Source organism: Dendropsophus ebraccatus, chromosome 13 (genome assembly GCF_027789765.1).
Source record: "Dendropsophus ebraccatus isolate aDenEbr1 chromosome 13, aDenEbr1.pat, whole genome shotgun sequence".
NCBI classification, from domain to species: domain Eukaryota; kingdom Metazoa; phylum Chordata; class Amphibia; order Anura; family Hylidae; genus Dendropsophus; species Dendropsophus ebraccatus.
This window is the reverse complement of record NC_091466.1, coordinates 67128147-67143075: the sequence shown is the minus strand read 5'-3', so window position 1 is coordinate 67143075 and position 14929 is coordinate 67128147. Positions and strand designations below refer to the sequence as shown.

The 14929-nt window shown below is 46.4% G+C and overlaps 1 protein-coding gene across 1 annotated transcript; it reads right to left on the bottom strand.

The window, feature by feature from the left end:
* Window positions 1-7006: 7006 nt before the first annotated feature.
* On the bottom strand, window positions 7007-14085 carry ANKRD9 (ankyrin repeat domain 9). The gene is made up of 2 exons (XM_069950476.1): window positions 13201-14085; window positions 7007-9978 (listed from the first exon to the last, which is right to left on the bottom strand). The coding sequence occupies exon 2, from the start codon at window positions 9931-9933 to the stop codon at window positions 9049-9051; it is 885 nt and encodes a 294-aa protein (XP_069806577.1). The 5' UTR covers window positions 9934-9978; window positions 13201-14085; the 3' UTR covers window positions 7007-9048.
* Between the last annotated feature and the right edge of the window lie 844 nt (window positions 14086-14929).

The window sequence follows — 14929 nt, the reverse complement described above, 5'->3', positions numbered from 1 at the left end:
AAGGGTTAATGAATGTATCTGCACGTAACTCGCCGGGCTTCATGAGCAGTATGCATTTTGTCACAGTGACCTCAAATGAATTTTTTTTTAATCTTGCAATGTACGTGGTTCCTTCTCTATAACTGTGGGGTTCTAGTGGAAAGAGACTGTGCTAATTTATTATTCACTAGGTGTCCAGCTTTACTCATTTATACGACTCCCTTTAACAACCCTTTATTATTGTTGGTTAAATAAAATGGTAAAAGTATATTGTATGGTGGTCTCTTATTTCTGATCAAGCAGGAAAGTGTGGCTGTGCACCCCGTAAGTTACCTTTGGCCGATTGATAGACAACTATATATACAGTGGTAACTTGGTTTTAGAGTACAGGGCTCCCTGTACTGGGTGGGAGCGAAAGTCGGGGAGGGGGATGGTCTGCATAGCGGGGTCTACAGCCCTGTACTCTGACCCAGGAAGTCTCCCTCACCTTCCAAATCATAGCAGATCCACTTCAGGCTGGGGCTTACATCAGGGGACAGGACTGTGGAGGTAAGATAATCTCTTCATAGCTGTAACCCCTCTCTCCCCAGACAGAGAGTACTGCTATACTGTACTCATTCTATACCCTGCTCATTCCACCCTGCAGTCTCTGTCATCCCCTTGTTTTTTTCCATCTTCTCCATTCCTTCTATAATGTGCCTGCACTTACACTCAGCTATACACACTGCTGCTATAATGTCCCTGCACTTACACTCCGCTATACACACTGCTGCTATAATGTGCCTGCACTTACACTCCGCTATACACACTGCTGCTATAATGTGCCTGCACTTACACTCAGCTATACACACTGCTGTAAAGAAAGGTTTCTTTCACTGTCCTCCTGCACAGCTCTGTGATTCTGACTTCCTGATTGGCTCATGCTGAATACACACCCCTTCCTCAGACCTTTGACAGCCGCCCTGCTTTTCAGGTTTATGCACTTAATATACATCATACTCCACATGCTGATTGTTATACTACATATCCAGCTTTCTAAATGTTTGTATCAATTGTTTTACCTGCTTAGAATTTTAAAAAATAATTATTTTTAGGGTACCAATTGTCTGCATATCAGTGACTCCTTATGAGAAAATTTGCTTTTGTTTAGGAGTGGATTTGGATTACAAGCACGGTCCCAGAATGAATTATGCTCGTAATCCAAGGTACCAACTGTGTATATGTGTGTGTATATGTATATATGTATGTATGTATATGTATGTGTGTGTGTATATATAATATATATATATATATATATATATATATATATATATATATATATATATAATTTATTTATTTATTAGAAAATATTAGAATAGCATTCATGACGAGTGATAACTGTGCGCTCCATTAAGGTGATGGGTGCCATATGCTACCTATTCAGAATGACATCTCTCGCCAACAGTGGCTGTACTGAAACCTCTACCATCAGGAATACCCACATACACAATAGAGAGAAACTGACCGGTTTTAGGGCACCTTAAAGTGTTTGTAAAAAAAGAAAAAAAAAAATAGTTCTACATGTCTAAAATTTTGATCAGTTGAGGTCTGGGTGTTCAGACCACTAACTGCTAGACATAGCTGGTAGAAGCGCACAACTGGGCTCTTCACTCCACGGCTCCTTGCAGGAGTTAGTTGGCTTCTCCTGGCTTTAGCTAGTGAATCGTGGGGCCTGAACATGGCATAACTTGACCATAGCCCCTTCTCTGCTGTACATGCAAAGAAGTAATGCAGCAGCTGCGTCCAGCCTTCTCTTGTCCATGTGAGATGTGACTTCAGTATCTGCCAACACTTCATGCTGTTGTGTCTGGGTTTAGTGTAAACCTCAAGCGCAATGATCTGGATGAAGAAGGAACAGACCTGTCCAGGTGAGAAGCGGCTGAGACGTAACCCTCCTGTGTGTCTTCACCGTTCCTTTAGAAGCTGTACACTCATGTATACATGTGTTTTTTGTTATAGGAGCCCGCAGCCCCTTTAGAGTGTCCCATCCTGGACGCCATGCGGCATAGAGGCAAGCACAAGGCTGACGTCTAACTATCTGTGAAGGTTTCTGGATTTTGAGCTCTTGTTTACCTCCCCTCCATCTGCTGAACCTTATCTATGGGCAGCAGCCTCCCCCAGCGTGACGGGTCCACAACCCTGCGCCATTCACATGACCAGGATGTACGGGTTCCTTCGATCGCATGGAGGATTGTTGCTGCAACATAGGTGGGAACAACACAACGCTGGTGTCTAGGGCAGGGATGGGGAACCTTCGGCCCTCCAGCTGTTGCAAAACTACAATTCCCATCATGCCTGGACAGCCAAAGCTTTAGCTCCCCAGGCATAATGGGTATTGTAGTTTTGTAGCGGCTGAAGGTTACCCCCCCCCCCCCCCCCCCCCCATCTCTGGTCTAGGACATAGTATTAAAGGGGTTATCCATCGCTACAAAAACATGGCCACTTTCCCCCTACTCTTGTCTCCAGATTGGGTGGGGTTTTGAAACTCCGTTCCATTAAAGTAAATGGAGCTTAACTGCAAACCGCACCTGAACTGGAGACAACAGTGGGGGAAAAGTGGCCATGTTTTTGTAGCGCTGGATAACCCCTTTAAAACACACTGCATAGGATGCTTTTACTATCTGTAGCTTTCTGCCTCTACTTCCCATCAGTACAAGGTTGTCATTAGGAGTCTGCACTTAAACTCATAGAGTGGACAGGTACCGATCCCTAGTCTGTCATTACACTCCTGAAATTCTCTGTGCTGCTGTGGGGTAGCTCCTCCTTAAATGGAACTTTCCTTTACCCTTCTCACATGACACTGTCTTTGTCCTGACTACCATCAATCACATGAATGCACGGGCCACTGTTCCCTAGTAAATTACTACACTCCTGAAATTCTCTGTGCTGCTGGGATGCAGTCCTGTCTGTGTACTTCCATGACCTCTCCATTACCTCCCCTCACATGACACTGTCCTTGTCCTGACTGCCATCACCACATGAGAATGCACAGGTCACTGCTCCATGCAAAGTTGGAATAGTCCATTCCTGAAATACTCTGTGCTGCTGAGATCACTCTACCACTATGTGAGATCTTTGAAGCCAACGCTAGGAACAGACTATAAACAGAGAACAGGTCATAAAGGAAAGACTGAGATTTCTCCTCTTTTCAGATCCATTCCTGGCTTTGGCTTTAAACATCTGTCAGATAAATCTCTGTGTGTAAATGCAACATTACGCTGTAATGCACAGATGCCAATCTTCCGTCCCTCCAGCTGTTGCGAAACTACAATTCCCATCATGCTCGGACACCCGAAGCTTTAGCTGTCTAGGCACAATGGGAATTGTAGTTTTGACACCTGTGCTGAAATACTCTGTGCTCCTGCAATTATACTTATAATTTTCCATTAAAATATCATGTATTAATAGGATTAAAAAGCTAAATATATGATAATAAAGAGAAGGGACACTACTCTTCCTGCCTAATACCAAAATGTGAGTGTCCTGAAATACTCTGTGCTGCTGGTAAGCCATTCTACAACCTCTGTGTGTCCTTCCACTTGTGTCTCTAACCTTGTCCTCATTAACATCATCACATAACTGAACAGGTCTCTACCCGCCACAAGATTAAAGTGCTCCTAACCTGAAATACTCTGTGCTGCCATGGACACCACTACTACTAGGTAACTCTCACTTTGTGACCTCTCGCTTACCTCCTTTACCCGCTTTACCTGTCTATTCATGTGCTGTCGGCAGTAAAAACAAAGGTATTGTCTTGTAAAGCGGGAAATGGAGGTACAGTAGAGGTCACAGGCGGAGAGTGTTCCTAGCAGCACAGAGTATTTCAGGTTATAAGCATGCTAATCATGTGGTGTACTGGCCTATCCTTTCATGTACTAGTAAGAAAAATTCAACACACTATTAGTAATATGCTCCACTCCTGAAATACTCTGTGCTGCTGGGAAGACCACCTCTAGCATATAACTAAGTCTGAGACCTCTCATTGTCTCCATTTCCTTCTTTCTCTGATACTATCCTTAGGGTACATTCACACTTACCGGATCCGCAGCGTATTTTCTGCTGCGGATCAGCAGCAGATTTTATTTAAATAACTGAACACCGCATCAAATCTGCACCATCAAATCTGCTGCGGATCCTGTAGGTGTGAACACACCCTTAAAGGGGTTATCCAACGCTACAAAAACATGGCCACTTTTCCCCCCTCTCTCGTCTCCAGTTCAGGTGTGGTTTGCAATTAAACTCCACTTACTTCAATGGAACTGAGTTAGAAACCCCACCCAATCTGGAGACAAAAGAGGGAAAAAGTGGCCATCTTTGTCGCCACCCACCCCACAAGATCAGCACGCTAATATCCTGAAATACTCTGTGCTGCTGCCGGGGACACCTATCAGTCTGTATCTTCTGATTTACATCTCACTTGATGCTGTTCTTTTCTTCACCAACATAATCATGTAAGTAGATGGGTCACTGTCCTCTCCTGAAATACTCTGTGCTGCTGTTAGAGCATTCCACAACCTCTATGCGACCTTCCAAACATGACCAGTAGTCTTGAGCGCAGTGTAGTGTTACACGAGTGCACAGAAGCAAACAAATGGAGCAAATCCAGTACTGGGTTGTAGCGGGAAGCCGATTATGAATGACAGATAAGAGAGAGTTGTGTGACATTGGGAGAGGAGCCGCCCCATGCGTTCTGCTCATAAGGAGATAAGTGACGCCTCCGTGCTGTCAGTACAGGACCTGCTCATACTAGTGGCTGCAGGGTCTATATATGTGGGGACTGTAAGAGCCATGCTGGACCACACAGTCCTAGAAATCGGATATATATATTTTTTTTATACGTGTGTGTGTGTGTATATATATATATATATATATATATATATATATATATATATATATATATATAATATACACAAGCCAAATCTCTTGAGGAGTTCTGGAATAAATGTAAAAAAATAAGATTATAAAAATCTGTCTTCCAGTACTTATCAGCTGCTGTATGTCCTACAGGAAGTGGTGTATTCTTTCCAGTCTGACACAGTGCTCTCTGCTGCCTCCTCTGTCCATGTCAGGAACTGTCCAGAGCAGTAGCAAATTCCCATAGAAAACCTCTCACAGCAGCTGATAAGTACTGGAAGAGTAAAGGTTTTTAAATAGAAGTAAATTACAAATCTTTTTTTTTTATCCTGTAATATTCTCCATGTTGGTTAAATAATGCAATAAGTTTGCAGCTCACTGTGGACGCAGTGATATATATATATTTTTTTTCTTCTCCCTCTTCTGAGACAGCTGATGTAAACAAGTCCCTGGCAGGCTTTATCTGCAACTTTTGTAGCTTCTTTGTAATGATTGGAGGGTTAATCTGGGGTCAAGTTGCTGATCAAGTAGCTGTGAATATTCCTCCCGACATTACGGATCTGCAAGTTGCAGATAGGGACTTGTTTACATCAGCCGTCTCAGAAGGGAGAAGGGGGAGACGGAGAGAAAAGCTCACACACAGTTTTTTGTATCTTCAGCAGAAAGCAACAGCTCAGAACTAGGGGGAAGGAGACTGAATAGATAATAACGAGTAAGGAAGGAGTTGTTATTTTCAACATGGGCAGCAACATATAATAAGTTTGTTTGGGTGGAATACCCCTTTATAGATGAATTAGCTGTTTTTATACAGCATATGGCCTTGTGCTAAGATTGCCACTGGCAAAGGAGCAGACGGGATGAATACAGGTGCTGCAGATGTTCTGACTACAGAGCAATATCTGCTTTGTACTGAAAAGGTTTGAGTGGGTACTGAGTAAGTGCTGCTCACCCAGGACGTAGTGAGGAGTACACGTTAAACCCCATTACATTGACTTGGATGTTACCCCCACCCGCCACACCACCCCAAGACCTTGAGCTAATGGAATAACCTCACCGCATAAAGTTTTTACTGTTTTATTTCTCAGAATGATGAAGACGGCCAATAAATAAATACAGAAAGTACAGTGTCCGAACACTTCTGAGGTAAACAGGTCAGTCTCTATGTAATATATATATATATATATATATATATATATATATATATATATATATATATATATATATGTATATAATATATACAATATATACACAGTGGTACCTTGGTTTAAGAGCGTTTTGGTTTAAGAGCTCACAGTTTTTCAAAATTGTGACTTGGTTTAAGAGCATTGCTTTGGTTTAAGAGCTCCCTGTACTGGGTGGGAGGGGGAGTGGAGGAGGGGGATGGTCTGCATAGCGGGGTCTACAGCCCTGTACTCTGACCCAGGAAGTCTCCCTCACCTTACAAATCATAGCAGATCCACTTCAGGCTGGGGCTTGCATCAGGGGACAGGACTGTGGGGGGGGGGTAATCTCTCCATAGCTGTAACCCCTCTCTCCCCAGACAGAGAGTGCTGCATGTATGTGCCCACATCTGCCCTGCTCATTCCTTCATGCTCCCTGCAGTCTCTGTCCGCCCTTGTGTTTCCCATCCTCTCCATTACTGTACAGTAACTTATAATATCACATATTCTGCTGTTTCTGAATGTTTGTTTCATCTGTTTTACATGTTATTCAGAATAATAAATCATTATTTTTGGGGTGTGGAACCAATTGTCTGCATTTCTATGATTTCTTATGGGAAAATTTGCTTTGGTTTAAGAGTGGATTTGGATTACAAGCGTGGCCCCGGAACGAATTATGCTCGTAAACCAAGGCACCACAGTGTGTGTGTGTGTGTGTGTGTGTATATATATATATATATATATATATATATTCTGTACAGCTTTGTAAAGTGCTTCTAAGTACATTGCAATTTCCCCGTCTTGTGACGTAAGTTTGCTACAGATCGGGAAAAAGTGCAAGCTCCTATATCCTAGACCAGGAATGGGGAACCTTTGGCCCTCCAGCTGTTGCAAAACTACAATTCCCATCATGCCTGGACAGCCAAAGCTTTGCTTTGGCTGTCCAGGCATGATGGGAATTGTAGTTTTGCAACAGCTGGAGGGCCAAAGGTTCCCCATCCCTGTCCTAGACCCTGAGATGTGTATGGCGGGGAGGGGTCTAATGCACCTGTTACAGTGGAAACCCAGAGGAGTTTAATCTGGCCATTGCAAAACCACAACTTCCAACGTGCCCAACAGGGCATGTTGGGAGTTGTAGTTTAGCAACAGCTGGAGAGTGACAAGTAGCATCCACTACTAACCCACCCACCAATGCTCAGGTGGTACAGGCCCCCATCCCTGTCCATCAATCCTATTCGCTTAGCCCTTTTCTATTATATAAAATAAACACAATCTATAATAAAAAACTAAAACTCAAGTGCAAATGATGCAACATACATACTGGAATACATTCTATAAAAATAGGCAATAAAATCCCTTTAAGTCTGGTATTACCGTGGCAAAACGGGTGATGGACCATCAAGTGTTCTGGATTATTGGACTGTGTAAAGATAATGTAAAGCGCTGCCACTGCTGGCTGTACTCTGTGGTGGTGTATCCTCCAGCTCTCAGTATCTCTGCTTGCTGTGCAGTTTGGTACACTGTATGGGCGCTCTCTCTTCTGTAATAAGCCATGATGCTTGGGGAGCTCTACACATTTTAGCTATTGGATGCAAAGTGATGGTCCTGTTCACTAAAAGCAAGCAGAGATCCTGAAAACAAGGGGAATAAAAGCACAAAAACAAAAGTTGCAAAGTTTGTTATATAAGGGTGGCGCATTATTAGTAATGTTGTGGGATTTCGAAAAAATATGGCATCCTTCCAGAAATAGCGCCACCCTTGTTTTTGGGCTGTATCTGGTACTGCAGCTACATTTAAAGGGGCACATTTTAAAAAATCAACTGGTGCCAAAAAGTGCTGTATGTCCTGCAGGAAGTGGTGTAATCTTTCCTGCCTGAAGAGTAGGAGAGGTTTTCTATGGGGATTTGCTGCTGCTCTGGACAGTTCCTGACATGCACAGAGGTGGCAGCAGAGAGCACTGTGTCAGACTGGAGAGAATACGCCACTTCCTGCAGGACATACAGCAGCTGTTAAGTACTTGAAGACTTGAGATTTTTTTAACAGAAGTTAAATTGAAAACTCTGGCATTTTCTGCCACCAATTGATTGGAAAGAATTTTTTTTTTTTTTAACTACCCCTTTAAATGATTGGGACACAACTGTCATACCACATGCATCTGGTCCCGTGCTGTCTTTTGAAGAAAGCAGCATTTTTTAAGGTGGTTATCCAGCATTAGAATAATCATTGCTTTTTTTTTTTTTTTTCATTAAACAGCACCCCCCCTGTCCTCAGGTTATGCGCGGTACTACAACTCTGCTCCATTCTCTTCAGTGTAACTGAGCAGCAATACCACACCCAAACTGAGGACAAGGAGAGCATTGCTTCTGATGTTTGTTTTCTCCCTAATGCTGGTTAATCCCTTTAAGGCCATGTTCACACATTTAGCTTTTTAACTGGAAGCCCTGATCTTTCCTATAAACCTGTCCTCCATGTAGGATCTGCTTCTGGTTTTGCATTCAGTAATTGCAGTTAAAGACCTGAAGGTGTTGTGCGGTATTAGATAAACATGGCAGTGCCACACCTGCCCTCAGGTCACACAGGGTATTGCAATTCATTCCCATTCACATCAACGGAGTTGCAGTAGCAGAGACAACCTGTGGGCAGGTATGGCGCTGTTTCAAGAGAAAAGCAGCTATCCAGTGGTGCACAACAAACTGCTACCCTCCACCTGTTGCAAAACTACAACTCCCATCATGCCTGGATAGCCTTTGGCACTATGTCCCTGTATGACGTGTCTCTGCTCTATGTCCCAGGCATGATGGAAATTGTAGTTTTGCAACAGTTGGAGGGCTGCAGGTTGTACACCACTGCTCTAGTATCATAAATAATGGTTATGCTATAATACAGATCTGTTATTCAGGATATGATAGCGCCCTACGCCATCTACACCGTGGCACCATACGAGGCATCTGTTAGTCATCAGTCACCATTAACTTAGGGAGAAGTTGTATGTCCTGTCACTCCATAGACAGCACTTCTATTTTGGGACCCTCTTCTGTAAGGCGAGGGGTCTTAAGAAGTCTGGTAGGGAAATCTCTTCCAGAGCCTCTGGGAATTTGTGGGCAGGGAGGGCACGCAGCAGCGTCTGCATAGATATAGTGAACAGGGTAGGGGGAGAGATGCCAGCCAGCCATCTGTACAAGTCCTGTCCCAGCAGCTCCTGCCAGGCTGTGCCCTCCTCCCTCAGCCGCTGTCTGGTAGAGAGGGGCACTCCTCCTGGCATGTACAGGAGCACAGAGTCCAGGCACTGCCTCTTGAGCCGCATATCCTGGGGACTGTCCCGGATCAGTTGCAGGAGGTAGTCTAGGGGGATTTTGCCCTCACAGTCTTTGATATACGGGCAGGCTCCATGCCCCAGCAATACAGTCAGACAGTTAACACGCTGCAGCTCACAAGCAAGGTGTATGGGGGTCTTGCCCCCCTCCACCCGCTGACACCCCCGCTGGTTGATGTAGAGAGTCCGGCTTTTGGATGGGAGTGTTCGCAGGGTGCGCAGGATTTCCTGCAGGATCTGCAGCCGGTTGTAGCGTACCGCCATGTTGAGGTGAGGCGCTCCTGACTGGCAGCAGCTGAAGCTCTTGCTTGGCACGGCCAGGGCATCTGTGGGGAAGTGGCTGAGCAGGTAGCTGGCATAGGGCAGGTGGTCGTGTACCAGAGCATAGAGCAGGGCTTCAGAGGGTGAGTATGCACTCACTATGCCCCCTTCCTCCCAGTGTAACACCTCCATCAGCCGCATGTCCTCCAGTAACCACACTGGGTGCAGGTCCCGCACCGCCTGGTAGAAGGCAAACGAGGTCTTCTTGCATTGCTTCTGGGACTGGTACTCTGGTGAGCGGGGCTCCCATTGTATAGTGCCAGGCATCTCGGCATGAACTAGTGCACAGGTCCCCTCGTATCGGCTGTATCTCTGAAATAGTAAGAGGTGGATGAGTGAAGATATACCCCTGTACATGTCTGCACTGTAGACCCTCAACAAGGGGGACCAGTGCACCAATATCTGCCCTATAGACCCCAATGACTACTGCACCTGTAAAAGAGGGGGTCACCACAAGGGGGGGTGCACCAATATCTGCCCTATAGACCCCGATGACTACTGCACCTGTAAAAGAGGGGGTCACCACTCTGTACAATCGGGGGGCGGTGCACCAATACCTGCACTATAGACCCTCAATGACTACTGCACCTGTGGTCACCTGTAAATGAGGGGGTCACAACTCTATACGGGGAGGAGGAAAGGGTACTCTAGTATCTGTACAATTACACTGCACCATTACACTATTATAGATACTATGGGGGCACCAGTATCTGCACAAGAGGGAAGCCTTCCATTATATACACTATGGAAGAGATTTATCAAACATGGTGTAAAATGAAACTGGCTCAGTTGCCCCTAGCAACCAATCAGATTCCACCTTTCATTCCTTACAGACTCTTTGGAAAATGAAAGGTGGAATCTGATTGGTTGCTAGGGGCAACTGGGCCAGTTTCACTTTACACCATGTTTGATAAATGGAATATAAGGATCACTGCACCAACCTCTGCGTTACCGACCATTACACTAGTATATACACAAGACTATATACACTGTGGGGGATAATAGGATAAGTGATTACTTTATACTTTATGGGGATCACTACATTAGTATATACAGTGTAGGAGAGTGTACACATCAGTATGCACCATAGTGGCACATTGCACTTGTATGTACAGTATACGGGAGTTACTGTATACATGGGAGTCCGTTTACCAGCTTTTGCACAAGAGGATATGATTACACGCTGTATACACCAGGAGGACATCTGTGCAAGAGTGGAATATTACACAATCATACGCTAAGGTATTAATTTTACCACAGTCTATTACACTAGTATATACACTGGGGGGGGGCACTATATTAGTATATACAGTATGCAGGGAAGTCATAACACCAATATTGGCACTAGAGGTTATTACACTAGTATATACACTATGGGGGGGGGGCACTATATTAGTATATACAGTATGCACAGGAGTGAGTGAGTACACCAATATCTGTGCAACCATGGAACATTACACAATCATCATATACACTATAAGATTAGGGCCCTATTACACCAACAGATTTATCTGATAGATTTCTGCAGCCAAAGCCAGGAATGGATATGAAAAGAGGAGACATCTCAGTCTTCTCTTTATGACCTGATCTCTGTTTATAGTCTGTTCCTGGCTTTGGCTGCGAAAATCTATCAGATAATCTGTTAGTGTAATAGGGCCCTTAAACTAATAAATGGATTATATGGGGTGTGCTGCACCAGAGACTATTGATTACACTAGTATATACACTAGAGGAACATTGCACTAGTATGTTACACTATGGGATTAGTCCCTGCACCAATACATTAGCTGTGAAAATCATTCCACCAACCTAGACATTAGAGACTCATACACTAGTCCTGGCACTATGAGGGGAGCTGTATACACTGACAGCTATGGCCATCTATAGGAGGAGGGGGTCCTGGGGGCAGTGGTAACAGTGCAGGAGGTGTATATATTGACAGCTATGGCATCTATAGGAGGAGGGGGTCCTGGGGGGCAGTGGTAACAGTGCAGGAGGTGTATGCACTGACAGCTATGGTCATCTATAGGGGAGGGGGTCCTGGGGGGCAGTGGTAACTGTGCAGGAGGTGTATATATTGACAGCTATGGCATCTATAGGAGGAGGGGGTCCTGGGGGGCAGTGGTAACAGTGCAGGAGGTGTATACACTGACAACTATGGCATCTATAGGGGAGGGGGTCCTGGGGGCAGTGGTAACCGTGCAGGAGGTGTATACACTGACAGCTATGGCCATCTATAGGAGGAGGGGGTCCTGGGGGGCAGTGGTAACAGTGCAGGAGGTGTATGCACTGACAGCTATGGTCATCTATAGGAGGAGGGGGTCCTGGGGGGCAGTGGTAACAGTGCAGGAGGTGTATGCACTGACAGCTATGGTCATCTATAGGAGGAGGGGGTCCTGGGGGGGCAGTGGTAACAGTGCAGGAGGTGTATACACTGACAGCTATGGTCATCTATAGGAGGAGGGGGTCCTGGGGGGCAGTGGTAACAGTGCAGGAGGTGTATGCACTGACAGCTATGGTCATCTATAGGAGGAGGGGGTCCTGGGGGGCAGTGGTAACAGTGCAGGAGGTGTATGCACTGACAGCTATGGTCATCTATAGGAGGAGGGGGTCCTGGGGGGGCAGTGGTAACAGTGCAGGAGGTGTATACACTGACAGCTATGGTCATCTATAGGAGGAGGGGGTCCTGGGGGCAGTGGTAACAGTGCAGGAGGTATATGCACTGACAGCTATGGTCATCTATAGGAGGAGGGGGTCCTGGGGGCAGTGGTAACAGTGCAGGAGGTGTATGCACTGACAGCTATGGTCATCTATAGGGGAGGGGGTCCTGGGGGGCAGTGGTAACAGTGCAGGAGGTGTATACACTGACAGCTATGGTCATCTATAGGAGGAGGGGGTCCTGGGGGGCAGTGGTAACAGTGCAGGAGGTGTATGCACTGACAGCTATGGTCATCTATAGGAGGAGGGGGTCCTGGGGGGGCAGTGGTAACAGTGCAGGAGGTGTATACACTGACAGCTATGGTCATCTATAGGAGGAGGGGGTCCTGGGGGCAGTGGTAACAGTGCAGGAGGTATATGCACTGACAGCTATGGTCATCTATAGGAGGAGGGGGTCCTGGGGGCAGTGGTAACAGTGCAGGAGGTGTATGCACTGACAGCTATGGTCATCTATAGGGGAGGGGGTCCTGGGGGGCAGTGGTAACAGTGCAGGAGGTGTATACACTGACAGCTATGGTCATCTATAGGGGAGGGGGTCCTGGGGGGCAGTGGTAACAGTGCAGGAGGTGTATGCACTGACAGCTATGGTCATCTATAGGGGAGGGGGTCCTGGGGGGCAGTGGTAACAGTGCAGGAGGTGTATGTACTGACAGCTATGGCATCTCCAGGGTCCCCATATCTATAGGGGGAGGGGGCGGCGTATATTTAGCAGCAGATATGTAGTGTGGAGACAACACAGCAGCCATCACTACCTGGGAGACACAGCACAGACTGCGGCACAGCAGGGCCCTGTACACACCGGGCGGTACTACTCACCGCTCTGCTCCCTCCTCAGGCTCCCTGTGCGGGCATTGCAGCTCTGCGGCTTCTCAGCTTGTAGCTCCGCTCTGTGTCCCTGTATGATGCGGCTCCGCTCTATGTCCCTGTATGCTGCAGCTCCGCTCTGTGTCCCTGTATGATGCGGCTCTGCAGCTCCGCTCTGTGTCCCTGTATGATGCGGCTCTGCAGCTCCGCTCTGTGTCCCTGTATGATGCGGCTCTGCAGCTCCGCTCTGTGTCCCTGTATGCTGCCGCTCCGCTCTGTGTCCCTGTATGCTGCAGCTCTATGTCCCTGTATGCTGCCGCTCTGTGTCCCTGTATGCTGCCGCTCCGCTCTGTGTCCCTGTATGCTGCAGCTCTATGTCCCTGTATGCTGCCGCTCCGCTCTGTGTCCCTGTATGCTGCCGCTCTGTGTCCCTGTATGCTGCAGCTCTATGTCCCTGTATGCTGCCGCTCCGCTCTGTGTCCCTGTATGCTGCCGCTCCGCTCTATGTCCCTGTATGCTGCAGCTCCCCTCTATGTCCCTGTATGCTGCAGCTCCGCTCTATGTCCCTGTATGCTGCAGCTCCCCTCTATGTCCCTGTATGCTGCAGCTCCGCTCTGTGTCCCTGTATGCTGCAGCTCCGCTCTATGTCCCTGTATGCTGCAGCTCCGCTCTGTGTCCCTGTATGCTGCAGCTCCGCTCTGTGTCCCTGTATGCTGCAGCTCTATGTCCCTGTATGCTGCAGCTCCGCTCTGTGTCCCTGTATGCTGCCGCTCCGCTCTATGTCCCTGTATGCTGCAGCTCCGCTCTGTGTCCCTGTATGCTGCCGTCCTGCACGGTCCCGGTCCCGCTCCTTCTCTCCCGCCGCTCGGCGCTTCTCTCCAGCAAACACTTGTTGTTTCCTCCGGGCATTTTTATTCTACAGTCCTGAAGGTCGTCAGCACCGCGGAACTGTCCGCTCTGCGCTGATTGGCTGCGGGGTCACGCGGCTCCGCTCTCATTGGCTGCCGCGGACCCCCCCCCTCTCCTTTCTCGATGACGTCAGAGTTTGAAAAGTCTCCAAGAAAGTTTTCTGTGCTTGAGTGATAGCGCGGTGTGTCCGGTGATGTGCGGGGAGGGGGGGCTGACACCGACACAAACAGGCCACAATTACCACACGTTACATACCTGGTATATGAGTGTGTAGGTAATAACAGGAGTGGCTACCTGATCCTCCGTGTTTATTATTACTCATCATGCACATACATGATACACAGACACCTGAGAGATGGGAACATTCCCAATACAACTGACTATATGGGACCCACTATAACTTCCATAATACTGCCCCCTATATACAAGAATATACCTACTATAATACTGCTCCAATATACAGGAATATAACTACTATAATACTGCTCCTATATACAGGAATATAACTACTATAATACTGTTCCTATATACAAGAATATAACTACTATAATACTGCCCCCTATATACAAGAATATAACTACTATAATACTGCTCCTATATACAAGAATATAACTACTATAATACTGCTCCTGTATACAAGAATATAACTACTATAATACTGCTCCTATATACAGGAATATAACTACTATAATACTGCTCCTATATACAAGAATATAACTACTATAATACTGCTCCTATATACAGGAATATAACTACTATAATACTGCCCCAATATACAGGAATATAACTCCTATAATACTCCTCCTATATACAGGAATATAACTACTAGAAT

Coding starts and splice junctions, on each gene's coding strand:
- ANKRD9 (XM_069950476.1), bottom strand. CDS start 9,933: ATGCCTGGCACTATACAATGGGAGCCCCGCTCACCAGAGTACCAGTCC.